This window comes from Hermetia illucens, chromosome 4, assembly GCF_905115235.1.
Source record: "Hermetia illucens chromosome 4, iHerIll2.2.curated.20191125, whole genome shotgun sequence".
In the NCBI taxonomy this organism is placed as follows: Eukaryota; Metazoa; Arthropoda; class Insecta; order Diptera; family Stratiomyidae; genus Hermetia; species Hermetia illucens.
In genome coordinates this window covers 127,646,408-127,661,304 of record NC_051852.1, presented here as the reverse complement: position 1 = coordinate 127,661,304, position 14,897 = coordinate 127,646,408, and the positions used below count along the sequence as shown (strand labels likewise).

At 40.4% G+C, this 14,897-nt stretch overlaps 1 protein-coding gene across 1 annotated transcript in view; it reads right to left on the bottom strand.

Moving 5' to 3' along the window:
- Positions 1 to 11,236, bottom strand: part of LOC119655887 (RNA/RNP complex-1-interacting phosphatase homolog) — a 111,602-nt gene extending 100,366 nt beyond the window's left edge. The window contains exons 1-2 of the mRNA XM_038062033.1: positions 11,089 to 11,236; positions 3,617 to 3,692 (exon numbers count right to left, since the gene is read on the bottom strand). Of these exons, the coding sequence (XP_037917961.1) occupies positions 3,617 to 3,692; positions 11,089 to 11,111 (99 nt within the window). The 5' untranslated portion in view covers positions 11,112 to 11,236. The remainder of the gene's footprint in view (positions 1 to 3,616; positions 3,693 to 11,088) is intronic.
- Positions 11,237 to 14,897: the final 3,661 nt, after the last annotated feature.

Genomic DNA, 14,897 nt, shown 5'->3' with positions numbered 1-14,897 from the left:
GTCAAATCTGCATGGAAATGCTCAAGAAATTCAACACTCCAGTCATTGAGTACCTAACAACCAGCATCTGCAAGGGCTCATTCAAAATTCGAGAATATTAAAGTTGCAGCTGCCCACTCTACCGCCAGGATGCAGGTACTGATCCCGCAATATTTCAACCGAAGTCGAAAGAACGTTCATATCTATAACTCTGTTCAAAAAAAAAGCTTTTGATACCACGTAGTTCGTTAATAATAATGGAATTTTTACCAAACTTTCCAATATGATGTTCCATGCTATATACTCTGTCCTAAATTATTTATGACAATAGGATGAACTTAACGGATGTTTCGCAGTAAATTTATATGTTATATATATTACTAGCTGACCCGGCCACGCGTTGCTGTGGCTAAAGTTTTTGTTATATTACATTATAGTAAACAATCTAAGAGGAACAATAAGAGAACATCAGTCACGGAGTCCACTATGCTTTTTCGCACAGATGGAATTTGTAAAAAAATATGGTGATCTCCTTATTTGACTTTCTACTACTATAACCCTTTAGTACAATGAAATTATTTACGAACATAGACGAAAATGTTGATGTTGGTATACAAATTCACTGGATTGAGATTTGAAGGGGAAGTACGTTGAACACAATTAATTAAAATGTTCTTACACTTGATATTAAGCAGAAATCAATAGGTACAAAATAAAAATTTATCAGATTTATTATTACCATTTAATTTTATAACAAATATAAGTATATTACAGTATAATACAGTAAATAACATGTGACGCTTAAACTCATGAATGAGGTAGGCAAGGCAGACAGTCTTAAACTTTTAAACATTAATATCTATTTTTTTGAATTATAAATACTTTCAATTTCAATTTAATTTAACACCAATCGGTGCACAATGTTTTTGGTTAACCTGTCTTTAGCTAACACAAATAGATTCGACGGTTTCCCAACACGTGAACACGCAACATATAGTTGCCCATGAGAAAAACATGGGTTTTCCAAATCTAAACCACAAATGGACATTGTTTGACCTTGAGATTTATTTATAGACATGGCGAAAGCTAAACGAATTGGAAACTGTAGCCTTTTGAAGGGTATGGTAGAATCTGATGGTATCATCGGAATACGTGGCAGCAGGACCACTTTTCCTTTAAACTTCCCAGCCAAAATGGTTGCTTCAAGAATGTTTCCGGTGATCTTTTTGATGACCAAACGCGTACCGTTACATAATTGAGGTGGATTCAAATTACGGAGGAGAATAATAGGGGAACCAATCTTTAATCGAAGATTATGTGGTGGCATTCCAGGGATATCTAATGAATTTAAAAATTTAATCGGAAAATTTACACTTTCATTTTCATCAACAACAGTATCGATTGATTTAAAAGACATCAGATCACCTGGTAACAACTGTTGTATCTGGAAGTTAATTTCGTCAACATCAACGTTTTTGGCTGCCAAAATCGCCCGTTGACTAAGCCATTCATGATTCAAATAATTATTCTGTATATCCGGGAAAATACTCTGAATCAATTCATTTTTATCCTGAACAACAGTGCAAAAATTGTCTGGTAGTTTAATGCATTGCGTATTTGGTTGCAGTTCTATTTTACCGTTCCCAATATCTAGTAGTTGTTCGGAAAATATTTGTGCTGATGGATCATTTTGCAATTGTACTCGCATATATATGGTCAATCGAAGTGTTTCAACACTTCGCCATAAGAATGATTGTTTCAAACATGCATTAACCTCATCCGCGAAAGTAGAGCGAGGTATAACCGGTAAGGTCTGCCGGAAGTCACCAGACAAAAGTAAGATAGCACCACCGAAAAGTTTATTATTGCTGTTTAAATCTTGCATAGTTCTGTTTAATGCTTCAAGTGAATATTTGTGTGCCATTGTGCACTCATCCCAAATTATTATAGAACTCTTCCGCAACACTGCAGCTATTCCACTATTCTTTTTGATTTTACACATTGCATCTGGTTTATTATGAACGTCCAATGGCAGCTTGAATGTTGAATGTGCTGTTCGCTCACCATCCAGTAAAGTAGCCGCAATGCCTGACGATGCTACTGCTAATGCGATTTTTTGTTGCGACCGTATTTTGGCAAGAATCAACGATATTAAAAATGTCTTGCCGGTTCCACCGGGTGCATCCAAAAAAAAAACCGCCTTGTTCAGCAGCAACAGCCAGCATAATCCGATCATAAATAATTTTTTGTTCTGCTGTCAGTAATGGTTCACTGTTCATGATAATTGTTGCTAAACTTCCATGGTCATATTGATTTTCTCGTTGTAAATCGGTATTGACTAAGTCGGTGGCTGGACGATTAGGTGATGGCATACCATAATGATTAAGTGGTAAATTTGAAATAAGAACACATAAATCCTCGATCAAGACCAATGCTTCATTGTACATCTCTGGTGTATAATCTATGTTTTGGCATTGATTTGTTTGTCTAATTCGGTGCAAGATGTCTTCTGTCATACAATTTTTATATTTTTCCCACAAAGTTTGTGCTTGCGAGGGATAACATGTCGTCAAAATAATTGCAAACAACTGACGAATGTTATTCGGTGTTGATGTCAACGCAGCATCAGCAAGCGTTAAGTCTCAATGGTTATCGTCTTCTAGCAATTGCAGTTCACGACATGCATCCTGGTATGTATTGAATACTCGACCATTAACTGTTCGTAAAAATTCAAAAGACGTTGGTCCGGGAACATTCACCAATAACAAACGTAAATAGAAGCACTCACGTTGCTTTGGATGTACCGTGTAGAGTCTCCCCAATGTCTTAGCTTTGAATATGCCTGTAATAGAAGGATGTGGTTTTCCTTGTTTCCGTGGCTCCCATTTTTTACTGGATTTGTTCCATGTGAAATAACGTGGAACATCACCAAACACCAATGTCTTCGCGAATTGGCCAAAAACATCAGACTCAACTTGAATTATACGGTATTTCGTTCACTACAAAATAAATTTAATTAATTTTATAGCGTCGACAACACGTGGTAATTATGCTGTTAAAATGTAGCTTATATGACACGTTCGTAGATTTACCATAGCAGCGCCATCTATTTATTACTTACTCAACCCAGTCGAAAGGTATCGACATCTGTTAGAATCATTTGGAGTTAACAGATAATTGTGACTGTCAAATAATAACAGACAAATAATTAGCAATAAATTAAAATTGCGACTATAATTTGAGATTTAAACTATCCTATCTCTCAAGTTGGATCGAACTGCACATGGTGTGCGAATTTTATTATAATCGGTTAAGTGGTTTAGGAGTCCATTGAGGACAAACATTGTGACACGAGATTTATATATATTATATATATTAAGATTAATTTTATTTGAGCAGACATCGGGGTAGAGAGTATTTGCGGGCCTAGATTTCGTATATATGCGCCGTCATATATTTTCCAGACTTTTGGACTCAGTAATTTCTGAGAATGAGCCCTCAAAATGACTCCAGGGCTGACTGAAATAGCAATGAATAGACACACTGGGCAGGCATAGTGGCAGTTGAGAAACTAAACTTTCCTTCTTATAAGAATAAACAAGAAATAATATTATACATAATGAACTTATGTACTCACCGGTTTCAGAGGAACTTTGAATGCTATAAAGCGTGTTCCTTTGATTTGTTTACCAATTGGCTTATAATCTAGCCATCTGCAAAAGAAAAATATTTACGTAATTATTCAATGCAATAATGTAATTATGCAATGCCCTATGCATGTGCACAGGGAAAAGCCGAGCAAAGACATCTCGGAGAAGACACCGGGTGAAAAGCATACCGAAAGCCATAGAAGAAAGGAAGGGAAAGGAGTGGATCAACTAGGGAAGTAGACCTGCTGCCCAGTGAAGAACAGAAGCTGGACGACCTAGACCTAGAACTTCTAAGGCTCAAAGTAGACAGCGACGCGTAGGAAAGCGCCATGTCTGAGGAGAAGGACGACACTCCGACGGTGGAGAAGGGTTCCAAACAATAAGGGAGCCAATGGCCAGCACTAAGATAGCCTAGATAAACCTCCACCATCCGAAAGCTGCATCTGCGGTAATTGCAACGGCAAGTTCCAAGGAAAACATTGGAATAGTGCTGGCTCAGGAGCCCTGGGTGTATTGCGGGCAGATTCGCGGTCTGCAAGGAGGAAGCTTGCAGGTAATTTGGGACTCCTCTTGTAAAAAACCAAGAGCTTGCATAATTCTTAAACGTAATTTAAAATACATGTTTTTCAGAGTTCTTGACCGGGGACCCTGTGACTATCCAGAGAGACAGACACCAATCGCAGAGATGAGTACCTTCTTGAATTTATTTTTAGCAATAAGTTAGAAGGATATAACTTAGGGAACACTCCAACATTTGTGACCAGCACTAGACAAGAGGTACTAGACATAACTCTAGGAAATACTCTAATGAACGGGACGGTCAGGAATTGGAGGGTGTGGGATGGGCCTATGTCTTACCACAGAATAACCAGATTCGACATTGAGAGTAACTCCGAAATAAAAAAAATAATAAGGAATCCCAGGAAAACGGATTGCGAATCCTATGCAACGCACCTGAGCAACAATATGGCCCACCTTCAAGGGGGCGGTGACATCAAGAGCGAACTGGAACTAGAGACAATGGTGGAAAATCTCAACATAGTCGTCATTGACGCATATGAGGTTAAGACAGTTAAGTCACTACGAGATAAACATGGTGACCAGAATGAGAAAAGAGGTACGAAAACTATTCAACCGGACAAAACAAACCCGGGGAATGGCAGAGGTACAAAAATGCACGCGATTAGGGAAGAAAAATGGAACAGCTTCAGGGAATTCGAACAGATCACAGAGGCAACCAGGCTTTACAAGGTGGGCAGTGGGGACTTTTAAGCCACTGAAATCAGAGGTTGGTAAGGGAAAGCATAGCCCTGGGATATATACCAAGGGCATGGAGACGGCCAAAAGTGGTCCTTATTCCGAAAGCGGATAAAAACAATCCTCTTCAGCCTAAATCTTTCAAACCAATTTGCCTTAGATCTTCCGTACTCAAAACGGTGTAGGCCATAGACAACTATATTAGAACTAACGTTCTAAAGCGTAATCCTCTACATCAGTGTCAACACGCTTACCGGGCAGGACGATCAACTGAAACTGGTCTGTATCAGCTGACGGATGTACAGTACTGGGCAAAAAAATACGATAAGTGCGCCCTACTTAATCTCGTGTAAGTCCGTTATTTTAATTTTAATTGACAAGCAGTTTTTTTTGTTGTATGAATACAAATGTGAAAAAAGTATTTACTCCGTTAGATTGTAGTTTCTCGCAGTGGTAAGTTTTTGAAGTGCTTTAATTGAAAAATGACGGTGGTTGTGGGCTTTAGTCAGTCCCCTGTAGCTGACTTTTTAAAAAAAAATTCGAGCCATTGGGTGCACTGTCCGGAAACAGGATTCTGGAAAGCCGAGAAAGACCACATCAGCCGATGACAGACTGATGTGGAGATTCTGGCTGCGGGATCCGTTCAAAAGTTCATCGGACATTAAAAAAGAGCTGAAGGATTCCGTTGGGACAGAAATTGATGCATCAACAGTTCGTCGGAGGCTCAGAGAAGGCGGATTTCATGGCCGACGTTCCGCAGAATTATTTAAATGGAAGAATGCGGAAGCAACGCTATTTATGGGCAAAGGACCACGAAAATTGGACCCTGAAACAATGGTAAACTGTAATATTCTCCGATGAATTCCAATTTAATATTTTTGGGTCGAATGGGATCCACCACGTATGGAGAAGATCAGGTGAGCGAGTCAGTGGAGAGTGTATTCAGATCGCAGTACACCAGCCGATGAGCAGAATGATCTGGGGCTGCTTTTGGTTTTATGGTGTGGAAGGACTTTTATTAATTGATGAAACAGTCAATGGTGCAGTCTATAAACGAATTTTGGAGGAGCATCTAATACCTTGTACTGAAGAGCAATATCAGTATTTAAGTGGGGTCACCTTTCAAGACGATTCTGCGACCTTTCACAGCTCCCATATTGTAAGCAGTATTTTTTTTTACTTTGGAGGTGCGAAAGTTTCTGCCCGAAAACTCAGTAAAACAGCTGACTTGGCCCGAGAACAGCACGGATTTAAACCCCATAGAAAACTTGTGGGCACTAATGGAGAAAAAGGTAGCTGTACAGAAGCCGAAAAGCCAACATGGACTTGATTTAATCCTCTTAAGGACGTGAAATGATGAAGTTGACCTGCATATTCTGCAGAAACTTATTTCATCAATACCAGTGAGGATTAGAGCCGTAATCAAGAAAAAAGAAGGTGCAACGAAATACTAATTAAACATTTATGAATTTATTGTTTAGTTATTAAGTAAACCAAAAAAATTATTTTGATACGACGAGTTTTATGATTGATATGAATCATAAATCAAATTTAACTATTTTTCGTAAAATAGATTAATTTTGAATAAAAGTCCCTCTTGAAAACCTTCACATGGTTTTTTTCTCCAACAACTAATTTAGTGCAAAATATCTATACACAAAAACCCTCATATTTACCTTTTTTATCAGCTCAATATTTTTTCTCAAAAATCAGATTTTCTTACTGATCGGATTTTTTTGCCCAGTACTGTACTACGGGATGCCAGAGAAACAAAAGAAATAGCACTGTGTGCGTTTTTGGACATGGAAGTAGCAATCGATAGTAGGGAAATAGGAGTGCCGACAGGTACAAATTCTATTGTCATGAATACTACTCAAGGTTGTCCACTAGGCGGGGTACTATCGCCGTTTATGTGGAGTATGGTAGTGAACGAACTCTTGGACATGCTAACAAATACTGGAATACAGGTCCAGGGTTACATGGACGACAATGTTTTAATCCGTAGGGGCGGCAATCTGGGCAAAAAGAACTGAACTCAGCACACAAGCCAGTGAGCTACACAAACTCCAAAGACTGGCTTGCGTGTGTGTCAATGAGGTAATGAGGACATGCCCAACGGCATCCCAGGAGGTCCTTCTGAGATTAACCTTACTCCATCTGCACATACAGATGCAGGCAAGGAGGGCAATATTCAGAAAGGCCGGGAGTATCAGTGACGCGGGGAGCTGCCTAATCCGAAGGAAGATTGATATTCTTTCTAGGCGGTATCCCGAATTACTGATACCAAGAGATAACATGACAACGCGGTTTCACTTTGATAAGAAGTTTGAAACACGATGCAGTAACAAGGCAAACTGGGAGAGTGTGGCTGAGACATACGGCTCAAACCAGCAATTGATTACTTGATACACTGACGGACCCCGCACAACGGAGGGAGAGGGTGCCAGGGCCATTTTTCCAAGGAAAATGTACTTGGAGACAATGGGTAGATACAAGAGCATATTTCAGGCGGAAATATAAGCCATAGACAGATGTGCCTCCCTTAGTCTCCAAAGGAACTACAGAGGGCAGAACATTACTATTCTCACCGGCAGCCAAGTAGCGATCAAAGCACTTAGATCCAACCAGATGAACTCTAAACTGGTATGAGAATGCCTTGAGGGACTGAATACGCTCGGCTCGTCCAACAAGGTCTAGATACTCTGGGTGCCAGCCCATGTTGGGTTGGAAGGCAATGAGGCAGCAGGAGAACTAACCAAGAAGGGAGCAGGGACGCCTTTACACGGGTAAGAACCCTTCTGTGGAATCGGAAACGATTTCATGGCCATGACATCAAAAAATGAAAAGGAACGATTGAGGGAATTACACTGGGCGGGCCTACCAGGAATAGAGCAGTCCAGAGTGCTTATTCGCACAAAGGATTGCTTAGACCTCACCAAAAAGAACATCACAGTGGGAATCACAGACAATCACAGTGGGAATTCTCACTGGTCACTGTCGGCTAAACTATCACCTAGAAAAGCAAGGGATATCTACGGGCACTGCCTGCAGGTTTTGTGCGGAGGTGATGAAACTTCTACACACGTCCTAGGACAATGCCCGGCGCTTACGCAAAGTCGAGGCATCTGGGAAAACACTCAATCATCATCATCATCAACAGCGCAACAACCGGTATCCGGTATAGACCTGCCTTAGTAAGGAACTCCAGACATCCCGGTTTTGCGCCGAGGTCTACCAATTCGATATTCCTAATAGCTGTTTGGCGTCCTCACCTACGCCATCGCTCCATCTCAGGCATGGTCTGCCTCGTATTCTACCATAGATATTGCTCTTATAGACTTTCCGGGCTGGATCCTCATCCATACCCGCCCACTGTAACCTATTGAGCCAAATTTTATCCACAACCTGACGGTCATGGTATCGCTCATAGATTTTGTGGTTATGTAGGCTACGGAATCGTCTGTCCTCGTGTAGGGGGCCAAAGATTCTTCGGTGGATTCTTCTCTCGAACGCGGCCAAGAGTTCGCAAGGACTGGCAAGATCATTGTCTTGTACAGTAAGAGCTTTGACCCTATGGTGAGACGTTTCGAGCGGAAGAGTTTTTGTAAGCTAAAATAGGCTCTGATGGCTGCCAACAACCGTGCGCGGATTTCATTATCATAGCTGTTATCGGTTGTGATTTCCGACCCTAAATAGAAGAAATTATCAACGGTCTTAAAGTTGTATTTTCTTATCCTTATTGTTCCCGTTTGACCAGTGCGGTTTGATTTTGTTGGTCGGTTAGTTTTTGGTGCTAACGTTACCATCATATATTTTTTGGTCGTATCTTCATTGAAGTGCAGCCCAAGATCTCGCCTCAATAGCCGCCTGCTCGATCTGGATGAAGACAGTTTGTATGTCTCGGATCGTTCTTCCCATAATGTCGATATCGTCAGCATAGGCCAGTAGTTGGGTGGACTTAAAGAGGATCGTACCTCTTGCATTTAGCTCAGCATCACGGATCACTTCCTCGAGGGCGTCCACGAAGAGGACGCATGATAGGACATCCCCTTGTCGTAGACCGCTGTTGATGTCGAATGCTGTTGAGAGTGATCCTACTGCTTTTATCTGGCCTAGCACATTGGTGAGGGTCAGCCTAGTCACTCTTATCGGGATACCGAATTCTCTCATGGCCGTTTACAGTTTTACCCTGGCTATGCTATCATAGGCGGCTTTAAAGTCGATGAAAAGATGGTGCAACTTATGTTCATATTCTAACAGTTTTTCCATTGCTTGCCGCAGATCTGATCTGATCTGTTGCTGATTTTCCTGGAGTGAAACCTCTTTGGTATGGGCCAATGATGTTCTGGGCGTATGGGGCTATCCCGCCTAGCAAAATAACGGAGAATATCTTATAGATAGTACTCAGCAACATGATACCTCTATAATTGCTTCAATGTGTAATATCTTTTTTTTTATGTATGAGACAGATAATTCCTCCTTGCCAGTCGTCAGGCATTGATTCACTGTCCCACACCTTGAGCACAAGTTGATGAACCACTTGGTGTAATTGGTCGCCTCCATATTTAAACAATTCAGCTATAATTCCATCGGCTAATGGCGACTTATGATTTTTAAGCCGATGAATTGCACGGACTGTTTCTTCTATACGTGGTGGTGGTATTTGTTCGTCGTCTTCAGTTGGCGGGACCTCCAACTCGCCGATGTTCTGGTTGTTCAGTAGCTCATCAAACTACTCAACACATCGCTCCAATATGCCCATTCTGTCGGACATTAGATTTCCGAGGTGTGTAAGGCTTCATCCTGTTGACTTGTTGGTAAAACTTTCGCGCCTGGTGCGGTTGCTCCCTTTTCATTTCGAGTTCACAGACCTGTTGGTTCTCCCAGGCTTCCTTTTTCCGTCTGTGAAGTCGCTTCTCTGCTCGATGGAGTTCGTGATAAGTCTCTCCACGTGCCCGCGTTCTTTGAGAATGTAGCATTACTCGGTATGCAGCATTCTTCCGCTCCGTTGCTAGCTTACATTCTTCGTCAAACCAGCCGTTTCGACTCTTTTTGCGGCTGGGGCCAAGTATGTTTGTGGCCGTATTTATGATAACGTTCTTCAGGTGATTGTGAAGATCATTTGTTGATGCTTCATCTCCAGGTTTTCTGTTCACTGCGGTTATTGTGGCATCCATTTCCCTCTTATAGGTGTTGCGGGGGGCTGTGTTGTGGATGGCTTCAGTGTTAACTCTCACCTGTTTGTCAGAGGGGATTCTGGGTGGTGTTATTCCAGCTCGGAGCACCATGCCAACGAGATAGTGACCCGAGTCTATATTGGCCCCCCTATATTTCCTGACCTTCATGAAGGCTGAGAACACTTAATAACAGATGCAGTGGCTGACGCTTATAGGCTCGGTTGAGATACTATGAGTAATAGGTACACTATAACCAGCAAATACGGCACAATAGTGTGACCTTCCCTTAATAGAATAATAATAATGTTGTGCCTCTAGCTGGGGTAAAAGCAAATATATTCATATATTATATATATTCGCTGACTTAGAATTGGAAGCTGAAGGTCAGGGAAAATGACAGCGGAATTAGCAGGACCCGAACCGGCTGACTGCAAAATCTTCCTGCAACCTTGTGAATGTTTAACGTTTCGTTACCTAGAATAGGCGACTACTTTCCCACATCGTTACCAAAAGAAAGGTTATTGCCTATCAGACTATCGATCAAATTCGTTAACGCCAATAAGGACTGCATCAACCGTGACACTTGGCTGTGGAATTGTAACCTTTGAGTGAAAGTCAGTGATAAGCGCCTCCTTCCGAGGCTCTACGACGGTAAATTGCTGCCCAATTAACAAACTTATGAGGATGACGGGTGAAGGAAACAATCGCTGTTTCCAAAGGCTGATAAAAATGTCCGAAGATCAAGCACTTCTACCGTGATAAGCAATAACAACTTGGTTTCCGGCTGGCGAGCTGGGACGTCAAGATAGCAGAAATATTTCAACGAAAGACATTTCTCATAGTCTCTTTTGGATGTGAATCAGTCGAGGTCAATACTCAATGTTGCCCTAAAAAGATTTCAAAGCAAAATCACTGTAATTTATCCAAAATTGGCTTTGTTTTGATTCATACGTCTGACATGTCTATATTTCCAAAGTAAATTACCCAATTCTAACTTTATTATTCCTCAAAATAAATATACGAACCTGTCGGGAATAGTTTTAGGCATTGTCTCTAATAATCACTTCACACAATCTGGCACAAAAATATCAATTTTCAATAAACAATGCCAAGTAAACACACAAAATTTACACACCGGGTGACAGCTGATATGCAGCAGTCAGTCCCCTGGTGCACGTGTCAAACCAGATGATAGTCAGACAGTTCCCAACTCACCTCAGGGGTTCAGTTTTAAGATGGAAATGGTTTAGATTTTCGGTCCCGACAATAGGCGGAAGATAATACAGAGCAGACACCTCAAACGATACCTAAACCCAAGACACGAACAATGAATATTATACATTGGACAGCCATAAGTCAACCATCAACGGCCATTATTGAGAAGAAATAGACGTTCCAAGCTCCACTAAACCAATAAATCATCTCTTAAGGGAGTCATCCCGTGTGTCGGGTTGGAGAAATCGATTTTTTTTTGCATGAATTATATCTATATATAGTGGAGAATATGTGGGCAAAGGGATTTTCCGATATTCCGAGTCGTTCAGAAATTACAAGGTTAAACAGGTAAGGAGTTTGCAGCCGCGGCTAGAGTACTCGATGAGAAAAGATACCGAATCTTTTTTAACCTGTTACTTTTTTACCTGAGCCTTATAAATTCAAACACAGGTATAAATATAAAAAGATGGAAAACCAATCAATTGTCTAAACTTATTTGCTGTTTGGAATAAAAAGGATAATCCAGTCGAGAGTGAGCACTGAAAGGCTTCCAAGCTATACTCAGTTATATTTTGTTGCAAGTATTGTGCTGTTTGTGTGTTCAGTGATTTTTTTAAATGGATCGTATGAAGGGACATCGTTTTAACGTTCAACGTCATGCTCGCACTAAAAAACGAGTATTTCATGGGAATCGATACTTCGCATCAACATCAGCAAAGAAACTTTTAGCAAGCATGAACATGGATGTTCCAATTGCGACAAGTTTTGAATATTGTATATTGGATATCGCTGGAGTTTCCTCCGGTATTTCTGCAAATAATAAAATATACGTAGTAGTAAAAAAGGAATGCGTAGGACATGTCGAGAAAAGAATGCAAACGCGGCTTAGAAATGCAAAGAAGAATCACAAAGGCATTGGTAGAAAAGGGGCTGGAAAACTTTCTGATAAGGTTATTAACGACCCTACTACATTTTTTGGGCTAGCTTTTCGTCGACACGCAAATTCGATAGCAGGAATGAAGCAAGAAATTTGGGCAACTTTCTTCCATAAATGTTCTACAGACGAAAATCCTCAGCATCAAAATTGTCCAGCAGGCGAGGAAAGTTTATGCAAATGGCGCAAAGCGGAAGCTAAAGGAGAACTGGATAGTTTCCACCACGAGAAGGCACCTTTGACTGAAGAAATTCAAACAGTCATCAAACCAATCTAAGAAGATTTGTCACGAGATGATCTCTTGAACGGATGTTTAGGAGCAGAGACCCAGAATAACAATGACTCGTTAAGTGCATTGATCTGGACTTTCGCTCCTAAACACCTTCATTCTGGGGCCAAGGTCGTAGAAATAGCCACTTTTCTGGCTGTAATTATTTTCAATGAAGGATTCAATGGCATTCTCAAAATCCTAGTGGCAATGGGATGTCAAGTTGGTCACATATGTCAGGTTTATGTCGACCGCCGACTGACCTCGCTAAAAGAGCCATAATTGAAACCAGAGAGCAACAATCGGCCTTACAAGACTTTTTTGAAGAAACGGAGGGTGCTCTGTATGGACCAGGTATAGCAGATAAATGGTGAGTTAAAATTTCAGTGTTGATAATCACATTTAGATTTTCAAGTGCGTTTTCTCGAAACTGCATCTTGAAAATCGGCTGCCACCATAGCTCAAAATCTATCCAACTAAATTCTTTGAAATTTTCACGACTTCTTTAATACATATTTCTACGGTCCGCAAACTAGGATGATTGCAATCGGACGGGTCGTTTTTTTTATTCATAAAAAAAGCCGTAAAAAAACACCAAAATCCAAAAAATTAAGTTTAAAATCCCACCAAAAATTTACCTTTTAATATTTTCTAATTATCCTAGTTTGCGGGCTGTGGAATATTGTCTACATTAAAATGCCGTTTAGTTTTTTTTCCTCAGATGAACACAGCGCCCTCCAGCGTGGCAACGGAAAAACACCTTTTTTTTGGTGATGGGTGCATAAATTAACACGTATTCCGAAAACTAGCTACGATATCAAGCTATATACTATATACGAGAGATATCAATAAACATATGGTCAACAAATCACGTTTCTATCTTTATCCAGTCCTCCAAAATAATTTTTCAAAAAAAGGGAAAAAAAACGGCCTTCACACGGAATGACCCCCTTAAACCTTCAAGAACTCACTGTATGTGCATTCTTTTCTCACCATTTTGCTATTTTTTGTTACCTATTTTGAACTAAGCGCAGAAAATGGATTGGACTAAACGCAAAAACATCAAACTACGAGATTTTACCAAAAAAGTGGAAGAATTATTAAATTCAGTGGAAAGCGAAAATTATAGCAGTGATGATATTGCCTGTGATCCAGATTTCGAACCAAATTGGGATAAAATCGCTCCAGAAAATGATATTGCCATTTCACAAGACCTTGATAAATATCTGGTGATACAACAGCAGCATTGATTGATGAGATAGATTTGTCTATGAATTTGTCAATTGATGAAACGACTGGCACTCCTTCCGTTGAACAACCACAGCCATCCACTTCAGCTGGTTGGGGAAAAGCCATCCAAGAGACCACGATCGCCACTGCCAACAGTAGAGGCTGCCGGCTCATCCATCATTCCTTTTGCTGGTGGATTTATTGAAGGTAATTTTCGCTATTATTTTCATTTCCTTCATCGAAACTCATCGTTTCGGTGGCCATTTTTGCCACTTTTTCTTCTTATATTTTTTTTTCTCTTTGAAGATCTTACATCAATTTCGCCCGATCCAAAGGAATTTTGTACGTAAACGAAGTTGCATTCCGTGACAAGTCGAAGCTGCTGGCGACAGTCACAAAATCGAAAACACAAATGGAATTCTTTCTGTATTTCTTTACTGTAGATATTGTGAAAATGATTGCCGAAAAAAGCAACAGAGCAGGAATAACAGAAAACATCAACACACAATTCAGAACGGATGCTGCTGAAATTTATCGCTACATTGGTGTTTTGATGTACATGTCTGTCTATCGATATCCCAATCTTAATAGTTATTGGGGAAAAATGCTTTCGGTACAATTCAAACGGAAATGCCAATGAAACGATTTGGATTGATAAACAAGTCGAGAAATCGGAAGCTTGACGCTTCAGGTATAAAAGGTTTTGTTTTTCCCTATGGGAGTAGCATAACTTAGTTCTCTATTGGCTGATAGCATTGACCCCAGATATTTAAATCCCTCAACTCTGAGCAGGTTACTGCCATCCCCGGAACTAAGCGATTTAAATATCTCGAGTCAATGATATCAGCCAATAGAGAACTGCGTAATGAAATTGCTTCACGCATTAACGCATTCCACAACTGATGTTCTTTGTGATCGACGTCCCAAATCTAAAATTTACTGCAATGACCTCCGTCTGCCGCTCTCTATAGTTAAGTGTTGGTCGACTATAAAAGACAATGAACGGCGCCTTGCGGTAATGGGGACGAAGATGCTGCGTTCCACTGGGGGCGTGACACGTTTTGATCACGTCTGAAATAAGAATATTGATAATAGTCAATAATATATATATAATAGTCAATTTCATACGCTTCACAATCTGAGTTTAATATTATTAGCAAATGCCAAGAATGTAACCTCATCATCAT